This window comes from Pelodiscus sinensis, chromosome 5 (genome assembly GCF_052426305.1).
Source record: "Pelodiscus sinensis isolate ZL-2025 chromosome 5, ASM5242630v1, whole genome shotgun sequence".
NCBI lineage: Eukaryota > Metazoa > Chordata > Testudines > Trionychidae > Pelodiscus > Pelodiscus sinensis.
Window position 1 is genome coordinate 112,522,559 of NC_143056.1, and position 20,595 is coordinate 112,543,153.

The 20,595-nt window shown below is 41.7% G+C and overlaps 1 protein-coding gene across 2 annotated transcripts in view; it reads right to left on the reverse strand.

Moving 5' to 3' along the window:
* PIK3C2A (phosphatidylinositol-4-phosphate 3-kinase catalytic subunit type 2 alpha) overlaps positions 1-20,595 on the reverse strand; it is a 113,361-nt gene that overhangs the window by 79,942 nt on the left and 12,824 nt on the right. For both annotated transcript variants that reach the window (XM_075928066.2, XM_075928065.2), the window contains exon 2: positions 14,551-15,727. In XM_075928066.2, coding sequence (XP_075784181.1) covers positions 14,551-15,666 — 1,116 coding nt within the window. In that variant the 5' untranslated portion in view covers positions 15,667-15,727. The remainder of the gene's footprint in view (positions 1-14,550; positions 15,728-20,595) is intronic.

A 20,595-nucleotide genomic window follows, 5' to 3' on the forward strand; every position in this document is an offset into this window, starting at 1 on the left:
AACTCACTCCCTTCATGGGCCAGCCTTTGCCTGCCACCCTACGCTGCTGCATTGATACAGAGGCAGCAGCGTGGGATATCAGAGGGACTGGAGTGTGCTGGCTGCTAGCTTCGCCCCCGGGGACTATCAAATAGTCGTGTCACTGCTAAAATTTCATGCGGTTACATGACTATTCAATTATATGATATCAAACATCCCTTCTGCAGGCCAGATGCAAGCCAGAAGCTCTGAGTAACCAGGGTTGCCAGGTGTCTGGTATTCAACTGGACAGTCTGGTTTTTGCAGCCTCTGTCCAGTAAAAAATTAAGAAAATACTGGACATGTACAATGTCTGGTATTTTCTGCTTTTCCGGCTGGGCACCCAACGGAAGACTGGTGGGGGTTAAGGGAGTGGCTGGGGAGGCGGGGCCAAGGGAAGTGGCTGGAAGGTTCATGTAGTCAAAATATATGATATAGTCTGTTGATTGTTTATAATAAAGTTCCCATTCAGTATTAAGCATAGTTGTGATGGGTTGTTTGGTTTTTTTTTGGCTTGACAAATGTTTAGCACGTGTGTTTGATATTTATGCTTGTTGCGCTGTTTTGTTTTGTTTTTTGTTTTTTTAGTGTGTTCAATATTTTTTGGGAAACCATCTGGCAACCCTATGAGTAACTGCTGTCACTTCCCAGTTCAATAATTTTCATACTGGGCACATGTTAGGGATGATGGCTATTGAATTAACTGATAGGTAAGTAACCACATTCATTCCTATTGCTTACTTGACTATTCGATAGTCCAAGGGCAGAGCTGGCAGACACTCCGGGGAACCCCGTCACCCCGCACTGTTGCCTCTATCAGAGGCAGTAGTGTGGGGTGCTGTAGGGATGCAGAGCAGCCCCTGTCCATGAGGGGCTCGGACCCTCCCCACAGACAGGGCTGCTGTCACAGGCAGAGGCTTCCTTCAAGTAGCCTCCCCTGCTACCACCCCATGCTGCTGCCTCAGACAGAGGCAGCAGCACAGGTAGGGGAGCAGGTGGCACCGCAGACCCGGTGCTGGGGAGAACCGGCTATTAAACTTGCTTCCCCCAGCACTAGTTCCTCCCCCCACACCAGCTACCCATGAAACACAGGCAGCAAGGGGGGGAAATGCAAGGAGTTGAGATGATTAACTGGTAAGCCAGGCTTTGAGGAAAAAGAATAGCAACAGACCTGGTGGCTCCATTGCCTGCTCCCCCATGGCACTGTCCTAGAAAGAGCATGACAGAAGCTTGAGTTATATCTGAGCCTACTAAAAGCAACCTGAAGCAAAGAATGGTTTCTTTCCCACAGAGGCCTGAGGGAAGGAAGGGAGAACAAGCACATGGAAGAAGAAAGGAGCTTAGAATCCACCAATTAAAGATTTCTTATTCTCTGTTCCAGCAATCTGGGGGATGTTCTAAACTTGAACCAATGGAAAGCAGTCTACTCAGAAGGATAGTCTTTGGCTGTTCCCAACTAAAGAAATATGCTATAACTCTCCTTTACCTGAGATAGCCTTGATGCAGAAAGGTACGTTGGCCTTCCTAGCAGGAAATTTTAGGGTGATATATAAGTATTCTTTGTACTGGTTAAGCAGCATTAATAGAACCGAAAAAGGCAAGACATACTAATTTAGGCTTCTGAACCTTTTTGAAACAAGTTCAGCTCTCAAGCTAGCTACAATGGCATTACCACTTCCAGCCTGATGTGAGGTGAATATCTAAGTTATTAATACTAGTTCTTGATTATGTGATAGAAATGTTGGAAGATCGGGTGTAAAATAGGTCACTAGGAATTTAAGGACGGTACTAGTAAGACCAACTCTTAACCAGGCACACTCTCAAAAGTAAATAAGTACCATACTATTTATGGCAATACAAAAGACTGTTTGCTCATCACCTCCTCTCTCAATATTTCAGGCAACAGAATGGGAAGAAGTTGAATATCTATAGTTACTCTTAAAAAAGCTGAAACACTACTGTTTAATCCTTCATGGTAATCATAGATAGTTCTAATTTTATGATGTCTATCCTAACCTTTTAAGATCTAAACTACAAGTATCTTTTCGTGGTATTAAGTTCTGAATAAAATAACAGTGAGTTTATTTCAGAAATCAGTGCAATATTTTGTATTCATGTAATAACTTGCAAACATTTTGACAGCTGCTATTAGTTAACTTGATGTCCAAAAACCTGAAGTTTATCTCAGTAAAAATGTACATTTGCTGTGCCAGATAAAGCTATTTAAATACAATTCTATTTTATGTATAAATATATTATGTTGACATTACCCATTTTACTGGGATTACACATTTTTAGGTTTAGAGCTTTCTGCCATCATTAAAATAACTGGGTCAAATATGATAATCATACTTTTGCTTCCAATTTAAACCACAGGGTTTTGTCAGTCATGCCATAGCACTAGAATGTTTCACTCACTATAAACACTGTGTACATCTTGTGCACAATTGATATTCAATGGTGAATGTTACGTGCCAATAAATAGGCCAGTCCTGTTTAACTGACTAATCTATTGGGTTACTGTTATCAGTGTGTATAGGCATTGCCTGTGTAAGCATCTATGCTTCTGTGGATGCAATATGCTGTTCTATTATACAGCAAGGAATTTTTGCTCAACAGCTATCTCCACATGAAACACTTCTCATATTATTTAGTGTGTTAATCCCAAACTAAAACATCCAGAAGTTCCACTGCAAAGCCAAGCCATACTTGTAAACAAGTATTATTGTAGTGAGCACTGCAACATACACACATCTCCACTGGCTTTATTTTAATGGAGAATGCAGCTTTTCATATACACTTGAACCTCTTTAATCCAGCAACTCTGGAGAAAAAGGGTCTACAGGATTAAAGATTTTCCCAAGCCAGAGAAGGAGTGAGGAGGATTGAAGTATGGCAATCTACCTGGAGCCCCATGTCCCCAACTGCTCCCATATACCACACCCCCTTCCACTATGGGAGCAGTGGGGAATAGCATCCAGCAGAGCAAATCACTGTTCTGCCCTTCCCCTAGCTGAGAGGGACAGGGAGCAGCAGCGCACAGAGCTGCCTCCACCTTCACATGCCAGGGTCCACAGGTGTTTCTGAATTAGGGACACCCAGAGTAAAAAGTATGGTTATAGTATTTATTGTAGTAGCCATTACCACCTTGCTATCAGTTTTCAACAAGATGGGAGATTTGGTTCTCTGTATCAAGTACAGGTAGTCCCCGGGTTACATGGATCCGACTTACATCGGATCCCTACTTACAAACGGGGTGAGGCAACCCCGCACTGGCTGCTTCCCCCCAGCAGACCAGGGAGACGCGAAGCTAGCACCCCCCCCCCCCCCCACAGCAGACCAGGGAGACGCAGAGCGGCTTTTCTCAGCAGACACCTCAGCTTGAGAATAAAGGACTGAGGGAAGCGAGGTGTGGGAGAATAAAACTGAGCTCTGGAGAAATGTTTGGCTAGAGTTTCCCCTACAATATGTACATGTTCCGACATACATACAAATTCAACTTAAGAACAAACCTACAGTCCCTATCTTGGACGTAACCCGGGGACTGCCTGTACTGGTAATTTGATTTTGTGGTGTCACTTCCAATTACTGATCCTAATACTGTGTGTCAGCTGTCGATGCATTCAAAAGTTTTCCTTCATGATAGAGCATCTTCTGAATACAATGTGGTGCATAAAACAAGACTGCTACCCTTTTTCAGGATCCTTTCTGGTTTGAGTAACAGTGAGAAGCCTGTGGTGACTAGCTATGTTAAAGGGCATTGTGGGTGTCATTAAACTAGATCTCAGGGATGGAAAAAGTTCAAATGACTCATATGAAATCCGACCATAAATAATGGCTGACTGCAATCCTCAGCAATTCAGACTTCAACACTTTCTTCCATATTTGTTGGCATACTGTGGGAGCACAAGGGCCTCAATCTTCTTTAATATATGCAATTCCCATACCATGATGTTTTCAGCCACCCTCACCAACCAAACAATAAGATTTGCAAGGGTGGGAGGATTATTTGTGTCTGAGATCCCTTGAAGGGAATTTAATTCTCCAAATTCAAAGGACTTAACCAAAGAACTAGTTGGAAGTTTCACCTAACAAGATACTGTGGATCTTAGCCCAGGGTTTCTCAACACATTGATCAGAACTCCAGAATGTTTCAAAGGATCATGTGGCAGCTCCTGTCCTATGGGGCTGGCTGGGCTTACTTCCTTGATCCAGGCACTGCAATCTCCAGTGTTCCAGTGCTACTAAGATTTGGCCCAGCAATCATGACTAACTCCAAGAGCATGATCACAACTCCACTCACACATAGCTGGTCCAATTAGTGGGTCAGAGCCAAATCTTAGTGGCACTACAATCCTGGAGGTTACAATGCCCAGAGCAGACAATCAAGTCCAGCTAGTCTCACAATATTGGAACTCACTGTAGTGTGAGCAGTGGGCAGGATCCATCCAAAGCCACCCCACAGCCTCCACCCTCACATTTACTGTGTTGTGACAAGCCATACACATAGTGAGAACCACTGCCTTAAACAATGCCTTTCCCTTTCTAAAGTAAAAGTAGGCAAAAATCACATAAAGTGCCCAACTCGGAGCCTTCATTTAAATTTGAGGGGGCTCGAAACAGTGCACACAACGGAATTCCACAACCCAGGAACTCAGGACCAGACAGAGCACATTTGATTTTTCCATTCTATAAGTCTCATCTTTTTCAAGGCTTTTGAGGAAGAGATGCCTTATGAAAGAGGTGCAGGCAGGGAAGGTCACACCAGGGCAGCTAGTAACTTTTGTATATGTTTCAAGCATTGGAAAGGTACATCTAAAGAAATACTTGAACACACATTAAACTTCAGACATGTTACACTACCACTAAACATGGTAGTTTTCAAAGCTTTACCTGCTAGGATGGTTTTGAGGAGTCATTTATTTTTCCTTTGATACTTTTTTGCAAGATATTTATGTTACAGTTCCAATTAATTTTAAGCTGAAAACTGCTAAAGTACCTCAAAACATAGAGCCATCGTGTAGACTGTATCATTCTCCTATACACTACACATTGGACCTCCCTGGCCTGGCACCTTCAGGACCTGACTGGTCCAGGATGGGATATTTTGCTGGAGCAGGGGAGGTTATTTCTGGACCCCTGCCACTGGCCCGTCCACTGACCAGCTCCCCACTTCCTGCTGGCCCCACTGCCGTGCCAACCCCATTGGCTAGTCACATGTGCCATGCTGTGGCCCTGGGTCCTGCTGGGCAGCCATGCGCCAGGTCTCCCAACCCTGCTGCCGCGCACTGGGCAGCCCTGACATCAGCTCGCTGGGGGCAGCCCATTGCCCTGCCAACCCTGCAGGGATCCATGCCACTGGCCCCCTACTAGGAATCTCTGGACCTGCAACATCTTGCCAGACCATGGATGTTGCTAGACCATAGAATCCCGGTTAAGAGAGTTTCAACTTGTAATTAAAACAAATAAAGGAAAGGAACTAGAAGCAGTAACTTAACCTTTTCACTGCTAGATTGTTGGTTTGACAAACTTACCATCTGGTGGCTATTAAGACATACAAAGTTCATAGGAATATGCTGGACCAGCACAATTAAATACTAAGCGAATGTGTGTCTACAGCTCTCACGTATATCACAAGAGAGCAAACTTCACATTACCAAAAGGAGATATGGCCTGTAGAGGTATCTCTGACATGTCTGGATTGAGGCAGTCCTATCGGAGCTAGAAGTAATGACTAATACTCTTCAGTGAAATTTCAAACATTCCAGTTACCTTTCCACGGGACAGAAAAAGCGTACACATGATGCCAATCTTTCAGCTGTCTTACTGAATGCTTTGTCTGCTAGCTTTTAATTACTTACATTGATTATGTAATTTCCAAGCCATTTTTAAGCCTTTAGGATTGGGGCAAGGCAGATCTTTATAGAAAGCAGGTCAAGATATAAATGCATTCACATAACTAACAACTTAAAACTTTATATTGTCTTGATCCTGCAGTAGGTTTACGCTGGTATAGTTAAGGCCATCTTCACTCCAGGGAAAATCAACACTGCCACTATTGATTTCTGGAGTTTGATTTAGTGGATCCAAACCCCCATTGTCTTCCCATTCTCCTCGCAGGAGTACTGGCCACCAACGGGAGCATTTGCTCCTGTTAGCCTCCTGCTGCAGAAATGGTGAGGAAATTCAAATCAAGGTATGTCAACTGCAGCTACATACTTAATATAGCTGAAGTTGCATATCTTGTTTCAACTTTACTCATTAATGTAGACCTGGCCTAAGAGCTGCTCTAACTTAAACTTGACTGCAAACAACCCTAGAGGATTGAAATGCAGCCAAAAGTGGCAAGGGGCTATCCTAGCACCATCATCCTTCCTTCAAACACACCCAATTTTCTCTGTTATCATGAATGGGAAATAGTATAATCATTGTTATACAATTAGAAGATTACCCTGGCATTGGAGTAAGCATCTCTGGCCTAGTTATATCAGTCTTGGGTACAGTTTACACAGGCAGAGTATGAAGTCTTCATTGTATGTAGTATTGCTCATTTGAAAATGTGTCATGCTTCACATTGCATACTCAAGTTTTAAGATACCATGAAAAAGCCTGCAATACATGTAGAAACAGTTCAATTGCCTGTACTATGGACAATTTTAAGTTTATCTTCAGCAAGTCAATTTCATACTTATATTCAAATATTGCATCTTGAGTGAAATCACTCATTTCCAATTAATCTATTCAATTGGAAACAGCTGCTCATTCAATCCTGACTGAGCATATGAATTCATACTACACTGAAATGTGCAGCTTAACATATATACAGAGTAGAGATGCAGTGATCCAAACTTGCCTGATCTAACCCAAAAAGTTTCTAATGCTCCAAATTGTATGTCAAAATGCTTGCCTGTGTGGTGAAACAATGTGTACCAAAGGGTTATAATTTCTAAACATGTTATACACTATGTTAGTTTGCACTAGAGAACTTTTAGTTTACGATAACCGTGTCTATACATACAAACCAGTTATTTCTTACTCACTAGTGTGTTGGACACTCATGCCCCTCTAATTCATTTTGCTGTCCCATGTAGAGAAGCCCATAGCAGTTTTGTTTATATTTTTTTAATCAACAGTTTATTTTGTAAACTGAGTTTGGAAACATTTTATCACAAACTAAACTGTTTACCTACTACCTCAAAAAGGGACTATATAAACCAACAACTTCAGCTGAACTGGTTTTAAGCAGCTATAGTTACTAGAGACGAAAATAGACTGTAGCCCTTCAGCTAAATTAAACTGAACAAAAACAGAGGGGTAGCCGTGTTAGTCTGAATCTGCAAAAACAACGAAAAGTCCTGTGGCACCTTATAGACTAATAGTTGTATCAGAGCATAAGATTTCGTGGGCAAAGACCCACTTCATCAGATGCATGTCCACTACATGTTGACTACAAGTTAGGTGGTCAAGTCAACACCACACAACACCAAGCCATACACAATGAAACAGGAAGTCAGCATACTAAAAGGAAGGCTAACTCTTGATAAAGGCTCAATTTATATCACGCAAACTGCAAGACAGGAAACAGTTAAATTCAAGTCAAGGATATCACAGCATAGATTTAGAAGGTCAAGTGCTTCACTTAATCCTCCAAGAACAGAAGGAAATGTTATGAGAAACACTACCCAATAAGATTCTACCAGAACCAAAGTTTTTTAAAAAAGTATTCTTACATTTAGACAATACCTTTCAATTCAAGCTGTACTGTACACAGGAATCACTTCCAATATTGAAATACAGATATGCCTGTGATGCAACATTGCCACTTGTGTAACACTATACAAACTGTTTAAGGTAGCAAACAATACCTTACCCCCACTGGAGCTGTAGGGGGATGTTCTGTAGTGACAAGGGGAAGTTTGACTAGGATAAAAAGTCCATTTCTATGTAAAAAATATCACCAGTGATTAAAACATTCATTTTATGTATTCTCCAAAAGATGGCACCTCCTCCAGCAAAGCATTGCTAAAACTCTGAGTACTGGTTCAGTAATGGCTGAAAGAAAACTGCAAATAAAAGGAGTCAAACTTCCTGTAGCACCACAAGTTCTCTTAGGAGATTTTATATCAAAACACTGATCCAATTTACAAGTTGTGACGGCGCGTTGGGGTCCCCCGCCTCCTGCATCCCCGAAAGGGCACGAACAGACTCCACCATCCGGTAGAACAGAGGGAGTTTATTGCCTCTCCAGAATACAGCACAGCACAGATGTCACCAGGTTACAGGGCAGGCCTAGGATGCCTCAGCCCCCTTGATATGGGGGGGAGGGGTCCGGCTTCCAAATCCCCCAGCCTGTTGCTAAGGCTGCTTCCTCCATGCTCCCAGACAGAAACTAACTCTCCTCCAGCCCTGCCCCCCCCAGCCAGGACAGCATTCCACCTTCCTTTGTTCTTCTCCATGGGGGGTAGCTGGTCAGACAGGTTGAGATACCCTCTTTGCATAATGACTCATCGCCTGTCTTGCTTGGTGGTGCTACAGACAGTAGCCAGTGAGTTAGCAGTTCCCCCCACTACGTCACACAAGTACAACTGATTTATCACAGATCATAATAGCATGGCTGGAATGACATCTGATATAAGAATGTTAAAATGTGGTTAAATTGACTAGCTGACAATTGACTAGCAGAGAAACAATTGACTAGTAGTGTTTCTCAATCAGCGGTACAAGTACTCAAGAGAAGTCTGTGGGTAGGGGAATATGTCAACACAACTGAAATTTGGAGAAAACTGAACTTTTGTTTTGTTTTATGTTTTACAGCGTTTTATTATTTTTGCATCCAAAAATTTCAATCACCCGCCCGGCTATGGTTACGTTGTTTTAAACAAATGTGTTGCAATCGTAGAAAAAAAAAGTGTGTGTGTCTGAAAACTGTAGGTACTGGGGCTTTTTTTTAATCAACAGTTTATTTTGTAAACTGAGTTTGGAAACATTTTATCACAAACTAAACTGTTTACCTACTACCTCAAAAAGGGACTATATAAACCAACAACTTCAGCTGAACTGGTTTTAAGCAGCTATAGTTACTAGAGACGAAAATAGACTGTAGCCCTTCAGCTAAATTAATTCAGCTTTTTTTTTTTTTTTTTTTTAAAGGGTACTTTATTTAAAAAAAAAAAAAAAGAAAGGTCAAGAAACACTGGTCAATGGACTTCCGCATTCCTTCTTTAAAGTGTACAAGAGCCCTTACTGGGGCTCTTGTACATTTCAAAGGAGGAATGCGGAACTCCGTGTACCACCCAGGCTGCACACGGAGTGCCTTCTTTGAAATGCACAAGAGTCCACAGCAGGTTTCAAAACCTGTGCGGTGCTGCTGTTTGCAGTACCCCTTCTCCCTCCCCCCTGCTTTGCTGCCTCTATCTCAGAGACGGCAAAGGGGGGGGATATCAATTAGCTGATTAGTCAAAATATCCGATAAGCAAATGCTTAGATTTTATGGAGCATATTTAGAAATATATTTGCTTTATAATGATTATCTAAGCTGGTTCCCCACAAGTACCGACTCCCATGGAGTCACCCTCCCCCCCCCCCCCCCCCACACACACACACTTTGCTGTCTCCTTGATGAGCACAGGATCATCGGTTAACCATTTATTTGTTTACACTATTATGTCCTTACAAGACACCCCACAGTAGGCAGATGGGGTATGGGAAGTAGGTCTCATAAGAACAGCCATACTGGGTCAGACCAAAGATCCATCCAGCCCAGTATCCTGTCTGCTGACAGTAGCCAATGCCAGGTGTCCCAGAGGGAGTGAACCAAACAGGTAATGATCAAGCAATCTCTCCCCTGCCATCCATCTCCACCCGCTGACAAACAAAGGCAAGGTACACCATTCCTTACCCGTCCTGCCTAACAGCCATGAATGGACTTAACCTCCATGAATTTCTCTAAGCTCCTTTTAAAACCTTGTTATAGTCCTAGACATCACAGCCTCTTCAGGCAAGGAGTTCCACAGGATGACTGTGTGCTGTGTGAAGAAGAACTTCCTTTTATTTGTTTTAAAGCTGCTGCCCATTAATTTCATTTGGTGGCCTCTAGTTCTTATATTGTGGGAATAAGTAAATAACTTTTCCTTATTCAGTTTCGCCATACCGCTCATGATTTTATATACCTCTATCATATCCCCCCTTAGTCTCCTCTTTTCTAAGATGAAAAGTCCTAGTCTCTTTAATCTCTCTTCATATGGGACCTGTTCCAAAACCCTAATCATTTTAATTGCCCTTTTCTGAACTTTTTCTAATGCCAGTGTGTGTGTGTGTGTATATGTGTGTGTGTGTGTGTGTGTGTGTATGTATGTATATATATATATATATATATATATAGATGAGGAGACCATATTTGTATGCGGTATTCAAGATGCGGGTGTACCATGGATTTATATAAAGGCAATAAGATATTCTCCGTCTGATTCTCTATCCCTTTTTTTAAAGATTCCTAACATCCTGTTTGCCTTTTTTGACTGCTGCTGCACACTGCGTGGACGTCTTCAGAGAACTATTCACGATGACTCCAAGATCTCGCTTGTGAGTAGTTGTAGCTAAAGGAGTCCCCATCATATTGTATGTATAGTTGGGATTATTTTTCCCCAATGTGCATTACTTTACATTTATCCACACTAAATTTCATTTGACATTTTGTTGCCAAATCACTTAGTTTTGTGAGATCTTTCTGAAGTTCCTCACAGTCTGCTTTGGTCTTAACTATCTTGAGTAGTTTAGTATAATCTGCAAACTTTGCCACCTCACTATTTAACCCTTTCTCCAGATCATTTATGAATAAGTTGAATAGCATTGGTCCCAGGACTGACCCTTGGGGAACACCACTAGTTACTCCTCTCCATTCTGAAAATTTACTATTTATTCCTACCCTTTGTTTCCGGTCTTTTAACCAGTTTTCAATCCATGAAAGGATCTTCCCTCTTATCCCATGACAACTTAATTTACATAAGAGCCTTTGGTGAGGGACCTTGTCAAAGGCTTTCTGGAAATCTAAGTATACTATATCTACTGGATCCCCGTTGTCCACCATGTCTGTTGACCCTTTCAAAGAACTCTAATAGATTAGTAAGACATGATTTCCCTTTACAGAAACCATGTTGACTTTTGCCCAACAAATTATGTTCTTCTATGTGTCTGACAATTTTATTCTTTACTATTGTTTCAACTAATTTGCCCGGTTCTTATGTTAGATTAATTGGTCTGTAATGGCCAGTATCGCCTCTAGAGCCCTTTTTAAATATTGGTGTTACATTAGCTATCTTCCAGTCATTGGGTACAGAAGCTGATTTAAAGGACAGGTTACAAGCCATAGTTAGTTGTTCTGCAATTTCAATTTGAGTTGAACTCTTAGGTGAATGCCATCTGGCACCAGTGACTTGTTACTGTTAAGTTTATCAATTCCAAAACCTCCTCTAATGACACTTCAATCTGTGACAATTCTTCAGATTTGTCACCTACAAAGGACAGCTCGGATTTGGGAATCTAACATCCTCAGCCGTGTAGACTGAAGCAAATAATTCATTTAGTTTCTCCGCAATGACTTTATCGTCTTTAAGGGATCTTTTTGTATCTCAATCGTCCAGGGGCCCCACTGGTAGTTTACTACTTCTGAAGTACTTAAATATTTTATTACTTTGAGTTTTTGGCTAGCTGTTCTTCCAACTCCTTTTTGGCTTTTCTTATTACATGTTTACACTTAATTTGGCAGTGTTTATGCTCCTTTCTATTTTAGTCACTAGGATTTGACTTCCACTTTTTAAAAGATGCCTTTTTATCTCTCACTGCTTCTTACACATAATTGTTAAGCCACAGTGGTTCTTTTTTAGTTCTTTTACTGTGTTTTTTAATTTGGAGTATACATTTAAGTTGGGCCTCTATTATGGTGTCTTTGAAAAGTTTCCATGCAGCTTGCAGGGATTTTACTTTTGTCACTGTAGCTTTTAATTTCTGTTTAACCTCCTAATTTTTGCAGAGATCCCCTTTCTGAAATTAAATGCCACACTGTTGGGCTGCTGAGGTGTTCTTCCCACCACAGGAATGTTAAATGTTGTTATATTATGGTCACTATTTCCCAGCGGTCCTGTTATAGTTACCTCTTGGACCAGATCCTGCACTTCACTCAGGACTAAATCGAGAATTGCCTCTTCCCTTGTGGGTTCCTGTACCAGCTGCTTCAAGAAGCAGTATCGAGACATTTTATCTTTGCATTTCATCCTGAAGTGACATGTACCCAGTCAATATGGGGATAACTGAAATCCCCTACTATTATTGAGTTTTTTATTTTGATAGCCTCTCTAATCTCCCTTAGCATTTCATAGTCACTATAACTGTCCTGGTCAGGTGGCTGATAATCTATCTCTAGTGCTATATTCTTAGTAGAGCATGGAATTACTATCCATGGAGATTTTATGAAACGTTTTGATTCATTTAAGATTTTTACTTCATTTGATTCTACATTTTCTTTCACATATAGTGCCAATCCCCAACCCACACAACCTGTTCTGTCCTTCCCATATATTTTGTACTCCAGTACGATTGTCCCCCATTGATTGTCCTCGTTTCACCAGGTTTCTGTGATGCCTTTTATACTAATATCCTCCTTCAATACGAGGCACTCTAGTTCACCCATCTTATTATTTAGACTTCCAGCACTTGTGTCCAAACACTTTAAAAACTTGTCACTGATTATTTGTCTGCCCTTTTCTGATGTGTCATTCTTTTATATGTGAATGTTTCTCGTCTGATTTGGCCCATACTTTATCCTCTTCCATTCTCTCCTTCTGACTAAAACCTAGAGAATCTCTACCAATAGACTCTCCTCTAAGAGAAGTCTCTGTCCAATCCACGTGCTCCTCTGCACCAATCGGCTTTCCCCCATCTCTTAGTTTAAAAACTGCTCTGCAACCTTTTTAATGTTAAGTGCCAGCAGTCTGCATCCCCTTTGGTTTAGGTGCAGTCCATCCTTCCTGTATAGGCGCTCTCTATCCCAAAAGGTTCGCCAGTTCCTTATAAAACTAAACTCTTCCTCCCTATACCATCATCTCATCCACACATTAATGTCCTCCTCCCTACACCATTGTCTCATACACTGAGCACAATATATTAGGGATCATGATTAGGGATATTAAAAAGCAGTTAATTAGGTAACCATGAAAAATCTTAGCTGTTACATGGTGCAGGGTGGTAGCTGGCTCCCCAGGAGTGGGTCCAGGAGCCAGTGTGTAACCTTTACGGTAACCAATAAGATTATGCTTATCCGTTAACCATTTAAACTGTTACATCCCTGCTCATGATAATTCCTAACAAAACAGTTTTAAGGCTTGAAGCATAAGGTTTTCTATCATTTCCAATATTTTTCCAATATTTTTCTTTATATATTAACAACTTTGGTTGTTCTTGTCCCTGTAAACATTTGGTTCCTTCTAAATCTTGGGAAGATCTTGGTTTCAGCATCCTGTGATCATGAGTTCCATAGTCTAGTTATACAATGTAGGGAAACATTTGTCAGTTATGAATTTACCACCTTTCGGATGTTATAAGATAGGGCAAGGATAACAAAAGCTTCCTATACATGTTCTCTACACAATTCATTATTCTGTGTATCTGCATCCTGCCCTTTCTGAAAGATGAACAGCTTTTCAATTTCTTTGTATTGAAGTCATGTGCCTTCCTAATAGGGATGTAACAGTGTAGTCAATTAACTGATTAGCAAAAGCTTATCGGTTAATGCTATAGATTACATGCATTCCCCCCTTAACTCGGACAGTCATTTTTTTAGCAAGCTGGCCAGCAGCCTGGCTCAGCCCCAGATTGCACTGGGTCTGGAACCTTCCCCTGCTGCAGCTCTGCATTTAAAGTATCAGAGGCAGCAGCATGGGGAGAGAGGCAGCACCAGCTCTTGCTTCTTCCCCCCGCTGCCTCTGATACAGAGGTAGCAACAGGGGGAGGGAGGAAATGTGAATAGTCGATTACTCAAGTAGTTGCTTACAACTCACTTACATCCCTAATGTGTATTGTTAATATATAGAGTTAATAAAAATTAACATTTATATACCAGATGCCCCTCATATTAAATTAATCTTCATAAATGTATGGAATATTAAAAAATCCAAGGACTACAAGTCACCACAGATAAACTAACTTTTTCTTTAAACACCCAGAATCACGCTTTCTTTTACTGATGGGATCACAAAGTTAACAAATGCTTTTCACAGTTTTTTCAATGAACCAGGAATATTTCTCAGGAGATAGCACTTAAAATTGACTAGACTGAGTTAGTACTGCTCTTTAGAGTGATCCTGACTATTCCAAAATTCATCAAAATTATATACAACAATCCAGTGACTACTGTTTCATTTGAAGATTTATCCCTGCCGATAACAACATAGGTGCAAATTTATATTTAAATCTCTTGCAAGATATTATAATCAGTATTAGAAAGTTTAGCAATGCCATTTCAAGAATTATAGATTATACCTGTGGTGTTTGGCCCTGTAATTTTGCAAGCTGAGTTGCTCGAATGTTTAAAGAGTGGCTTCTTGTAACAGTTGCCCCAGAAGTGGATTTCCCATTCACTGTTCTTTCACAATGACATGTTACTAGCAATTTTTCTTCTAGAAGAACAGCCTCCCATGGATCTTCTGCAACTGTACTCAATGTCACCTTTGCATCATCTTCTGCATTACACAAGAACTCCACATTATCCACTTTTGGTTTACTTAGAGGATCCAAGTCCAGCCAATCAAATTTACTGATATCACTGGAGTTTTCTGAGGTTGACAGGTTAGGTACTACAGACTTAAAACCACTCATCTCTAAGTCAGTGCTGGATTTCCCATTTTTCAAGAATTCTGAGGTGCTGGCTATTTTGTCAAATACTTTTGCCATTTCTGGGGTCAGTGTTGGAGGATACATGGGCAGGCTTCCTCGTGGATGGAAAGGAATAGTAGTCACCAATGGGTATGAAATGTACTGGGACCGCCCTGGAAGACTAAGATAAACAGGTTCTGTAGATTGATAGGTGGACATGCTTAGGTGGAAGCCATTCTGAAATACGCCAGCTTGTTTACTATAAGAAGCTGATGGATAAGGAGGGGGTAAAGTGCAAGTCACAGGCCCAGGTAGCCCAGGTGTCCACAGTCCTCTTTGACCAGTAGGCCTAATATAAAACGGTGAAGAAAATGATGGGCTCAGAACAGGAGTTGCTGGTAATGCAGGTAAGTCACTAGATTCAAAACTTTCATCTAGCAGCAATTTCTCTAATTCAGCAGGAGTCATTTTGTCTACATCAACCGTGCTTAGTTTATCTTCCACCCTTTTTTTGGCAACAGACTCTGGAAATGCCATGAGATCATGGTCCAGTTTATTATGAGTTTGTGCTTTTTGTCTGGTGCTGCTTGAAGATTCAGAAGTTTGCTTATTACCAATTACCACTCTTTCCTTTTGCATTTTAGCTAATGCCTCAGCTTCCATCTGCAATGCCTCTTCTTTGTCCACATCTTTTGTCCTTGCAGTTCCCAAAGAAGGAGATGAGCGCTGTTTAAGTCCATTGCTACTGGATAGCTGAGCCATAACGTGAAAGCAGACGTACATTTAAAGATCCCTTCTTCCTAATGATCTTTGGCCCTTGACTTTGAGAATAGTTTCAGTAGACCTGAAAAGAGAACCCCAAAACATTAGATATGCACAAAATTATACAAAGTACATAAAAACAGTTTACACTATAAAATGTAAATTAAAAGATTTACATTTCAACAGACCATATTTTCTAGATTTCTAATCAGTTCTATGTTATGTTAAGAGCAGTCATGTTTTGACTGGAAGTCAATGCTATAGTTGAGTAGTTGGGCAAAAACTTAGACTGTGTTTCAAATCAGGAAATCCGAGATACTTTAGACAAGTCATATACTCTTTGTGCCTTCGTTTGCCATCTGTAAGATGGGGAAAAGTTCCCTGCCTCACAAGTGTACTGAGGGACCCTGTGTACCAAAAATAGATGGTGCTCCTGATGCACACTCCAAAAGAAACTCCTCCAGTTTACCACCAGTAAGTTTAACCAGGCAATAAGGACACATCAAATGGATGATCACAGGATACCATACGTCAGATATATCATCATTAGCAATGCTAAACTCATGAAAGATTTCACATCCTTTGGAAGAGTTTCATCTTACTTTTAAGCATTTAGAAAATGCTTTGTTACATATAGCAACATACCTAGTTACAAGATATATTTATATTCAATTCCTATAAGCGCAATATAAAATATGTAGACATTATTCCTCATTACATAAATGAAGGTAGATACACTAAATGACTGTCCAGGCCAAAGAGAATCAGTGGCATGGCAGTTTGATCCACAATCCCACGTCAAACTATTAGACACTGCTTCCCAGCACTAATTAATAAAATGAAAATTTTAAAAACATCATTATTGTACAGTAGACTGCCAAGAGGACGCTAGTCTTGTGTCTGAATTTTCAGTATTCAACATAATATACCTTATTCCTCCATGGCTGTTACACACGGGAAACTTGCTGCTGACTAAGAGCTAAAAACCTTTCACCAAGAGCTGCTGAGCTAGTATGCATGTTATATGGCAAGATAAAAATAATAAATAATGAGTTTCTGCAGACTGGTTATACAAAACATGAGTGAAGTTCATGTAAAACATGTCCTCTACATGAAGAGCAATAAGCACCTTAATAAACTATATAACAATCTGCAGAGAGAAACAAAAATTGGACTTTTCTTGTTTTGGTTCTTTATGATATACAAAGTTTACATGAATTTTTTTGTTTAAAAAAAAAAGTTAAATCAGTAGTCAATTTTCCATATAAGGGGAGTCCAGATGACAACTACTGCAATAAAATCATAAGCCAGAAGAGTGCATGCTGAGCCTTCTTCAGGTAATGGAGGAAACAGGAAGAGATTTTTAATGCAGTTGTTTACAACTCTGCTTTTGGCTTTTATTACATCTATGTATCCTCAATGACTAACATTCTGGAGAAAAGAAATCAAAGATTCTATATACCCTCAATCTTCAGTTAAGGACTGAGAACACGTATCATCTTTGGCTCCCAAGGCAGCACCCCTGGAAGACTAGTTTTGGTGAGGAACATCAATTATTTATAATTGCTGTAGAGTCTGCAAATGTATGGAAACATTGTACATACAAGGTTGTCCCTGACTCAGAACTTACAGTTGACTTACTTTTGAATTGAGATTAACATAAAAGAGTACTTCATAAATAAACAAGTATTGCAGACAACTTGCAAACACTACATACAAACACTACAAACTCCAATTGTCTGGCATCCAGTGGTCCGCTCTCCTGATAGTCCGGCACCAACTGGAACCCGGAAGTGCTCCAGCCAGCCAGACAATTGGGAGCTGCTCTGTCCCTGGCTTCCCCAAGTCCGCTGCTGCTGAAACTGACCAGTGGCTGACTTGGGGAAGCCGGGGGCAGAGCAGCTGGGGTGCTGCCGGGTTGGTCCCGCAGCGCCGCCCTCTCCCACGCTGCACAGTTCCCCGCCGACTCCACTCCCCACCAGACCCTTCATAGCCCCCCTTCCAGTACTCCGGCATATCTGATAATCCAGCACACACACACCCCCGATCCTAAAGGTGCCAGATTATTGGAAGTTTACTGTATAACATTTCCATTACTTGTCAATGAAAAGTCTGTAAATCAATAATTGGTTTCACATCTATATATTAACAGCTCTTTATGGGATTAATCTTCTTACATTCATAATTACTTCTGTGGAGGAAAGGAGAGTGATATAGAGCAAAAATCCATATGGAAAAAAAGAATGTCTTTCTTTATCTCCAACAAAGAATCTATGTTCTATAATCCTTGAAACCAATTTTCATTCCCCAAAACAAAGAAGTTAGTTATGCCTATCACTAATCATCTTAGTTTCATGCACATGTTAAAGCTTATAAACCTTATAAAAGCAAATTCATATCTTTTTAGTTGAAAAACTAAGTCATAACACATAGGCAAACCACATTTTAATAACTTTAACCCAAGCAAAGCATCGCTAAGCACAAATACCAGCTTGTTTATTGTAAGAGCTGATGGGTAAAGAGAAGAAAGTCCAAGTCACAGATGCAGATAGCCCAGGTGTCCAGTCCTCTTTGACCCTGTAGGCTTAATATAAAATGGTGGACAAAACGATAGGTTTTGCCACAGAAAGTGCAGGGGGCTTGACAACTGTTGACACGTAGTGCCTGGCTCCCACCCCAGTGATCCCTAAAGCCACATCCTTAGGGGACATGATGCCATGGGGGAGAGGGTAGCGCAATGGCAGGAAAGGACTTAGGGATGGTAACAGACAGCCTTCCTTCCCCCCATCCCCTCCCTCGCCAAGACTCTCAGGCCAAATTGTGGAATTGCTTCAGGTGAGAATGACCATGGCCCAAGAATTTTAGACCCTTACTCTATAAAAAACACATGCTACAAAAATACTTGGGTCAGTTCCCCACTGCTTTGCACCTTACATAGCTGTATATTCCAGTGGAAAGTGAGTGAAAAATGAATACAATATACTGCTATTCTGAAACAGTAGGGCTTCACATGCACTGTGCATAGATATGCAAGGTGCAGGTCAACAGATTAACATACTGAGCTGGGTTTAAACCACAATAGAATTGAAAGCCGAGATTTAAAATTTGTATTTGGCTGCCTCCAAACCTTATAGAACCTGTAGCTATTTCTTTCAGAGAGAGTTTAGGTTGAACTCAAAAACTAATTTGCCCTCAACACCCATTAATGTACTAGTGCAGGAATATTGTTCCTTTGTGTTCATTCCTATTCAGACCAAAGATGTTAAGAGGTGAGTAACTGGGTAATCATGTAGTCGATACAAATTGTATCAACCACACAATTAGTGAATAAGGGAAGCGGCTTAGAAGGAATTACCTCCACTGCAGCTCTGCAATTTAAATGTAGTAAGAGTCAGGCATGCAGGCAGCACAGCTACATTTACCTTCAGAGCTGCAGCGGGGGTAGCTCCTGGACACAGCACGAGCAAGGCTTGTGGGAAACTGAGACCCACCATGGATAGGGATGCTACTAAAGCAACCTCCTTTGACCCCTCCACACTGCTGCCTCTGATAGCGGGGGCAAAGCAGCACCACGGAGACAGTCCTGGGGGGAACAAGCTTTTAAGCTATCACCCCCCCAGCACCGGCTCCTGATTTATATTAGAGGCAACAGGGGGAAGGGAGAATGGCAAAAGGGAGGGGAAGAATGAGAGTACTTGACTCAACTACCTGATAAGCCTAGGTTTACTGGGTAGTTGACTACAGGCAGTCCCTGACTTACGTCGGATCCACAGTTACGAACGGGGCTCGCCCCGGAGGACACGGACTGCGGGACCTCGCGGTCCTGACGCCCATGTATTCCGGGGCTTTCTCCGCGTCTCCCTGGTCTGCAGACCAGGAAGACGTGGAGCAAAGCCGCGGAGGGGCTCGGGCAGCGGGGCAGCCCAGGCGTGCCTTGGCTGCCCTGCTGCCCGAGCTCCCCCGCGGCTTTGCAATGCCTCGGGGAAGCCGGTAGCTGCTCTACCCCAGGCATCGTCGGCGAGAAAAGCCTGGTCTGCTGGGAGGGGGGGGGGGGCGCGCACTAGCTGAGCCCCCCCCCCCCAGCAGACCAGGGAGACGCGGGTGGCGGGACCGCCGAGACGAGCCGCGGTCCCGCCCGCATCCTCCGCGGCTTTGCTCCGTGTCTCCCTGGTCTGCTGGAGGTGGGCTCCCCCCAGCAGACCAGGGAGATGGGGAGCAAAGCTGCGGAGCACGCGGGCAGCGTGACAGCCCAGACGCGCCACGGCTGTCCCGCTGCCAGCGTCCTCTGAGGCTTTGCTCCCTGTTTCCCTGGTCTGCTGGGGGGGGGGGGGGGCCTGTACTCGGGGACTGCTTGTACTTTCATTGACAGAAGACATCGGATAATCAAGGAAGGATCGGATTCAGTAGTTAGAAGTAGATTAGTGAAAATCAGTTTTTAGTTTTATTTTTACCAAGCAGACATTCTGTCATTGCACACATGCTCAGTTTGATCATAACATTTAAGGCTTGTCCTTAGAGCATTTAGAAAGCCAAGCCAAATGTCTAAATCTGTTCTCAGATTCTGTATCACTGGCTATAAATGGACTGCAATTTTATAATTGATTAAAAACAAATGCACTTGCTAGGACTGATATAGATATAACAGGACTTGATTTCATGTGCGCCAGCATTTTAATGTTAAAGACATGTGATTAATGTATCACAGCTAATGCTCTCAATTTCAGCTAATACAAAACAAGCTGTGTAATTTGGTTGTGAATGTGGACCGTACAACATCTGCCAAAATTTCTTAAATACCAGAGCAAAAATGCCTGAAACTGTAGTTTATCAAATTCAGAAGACAATTCAGAGTAACTAGTTAAACTTCTGCAACATTTGCAAAGCACAGCAGCATTACATTTAAATTCAAACCCTAGGGACAAGAGAAAGGAGAAATACACACATTGTTAC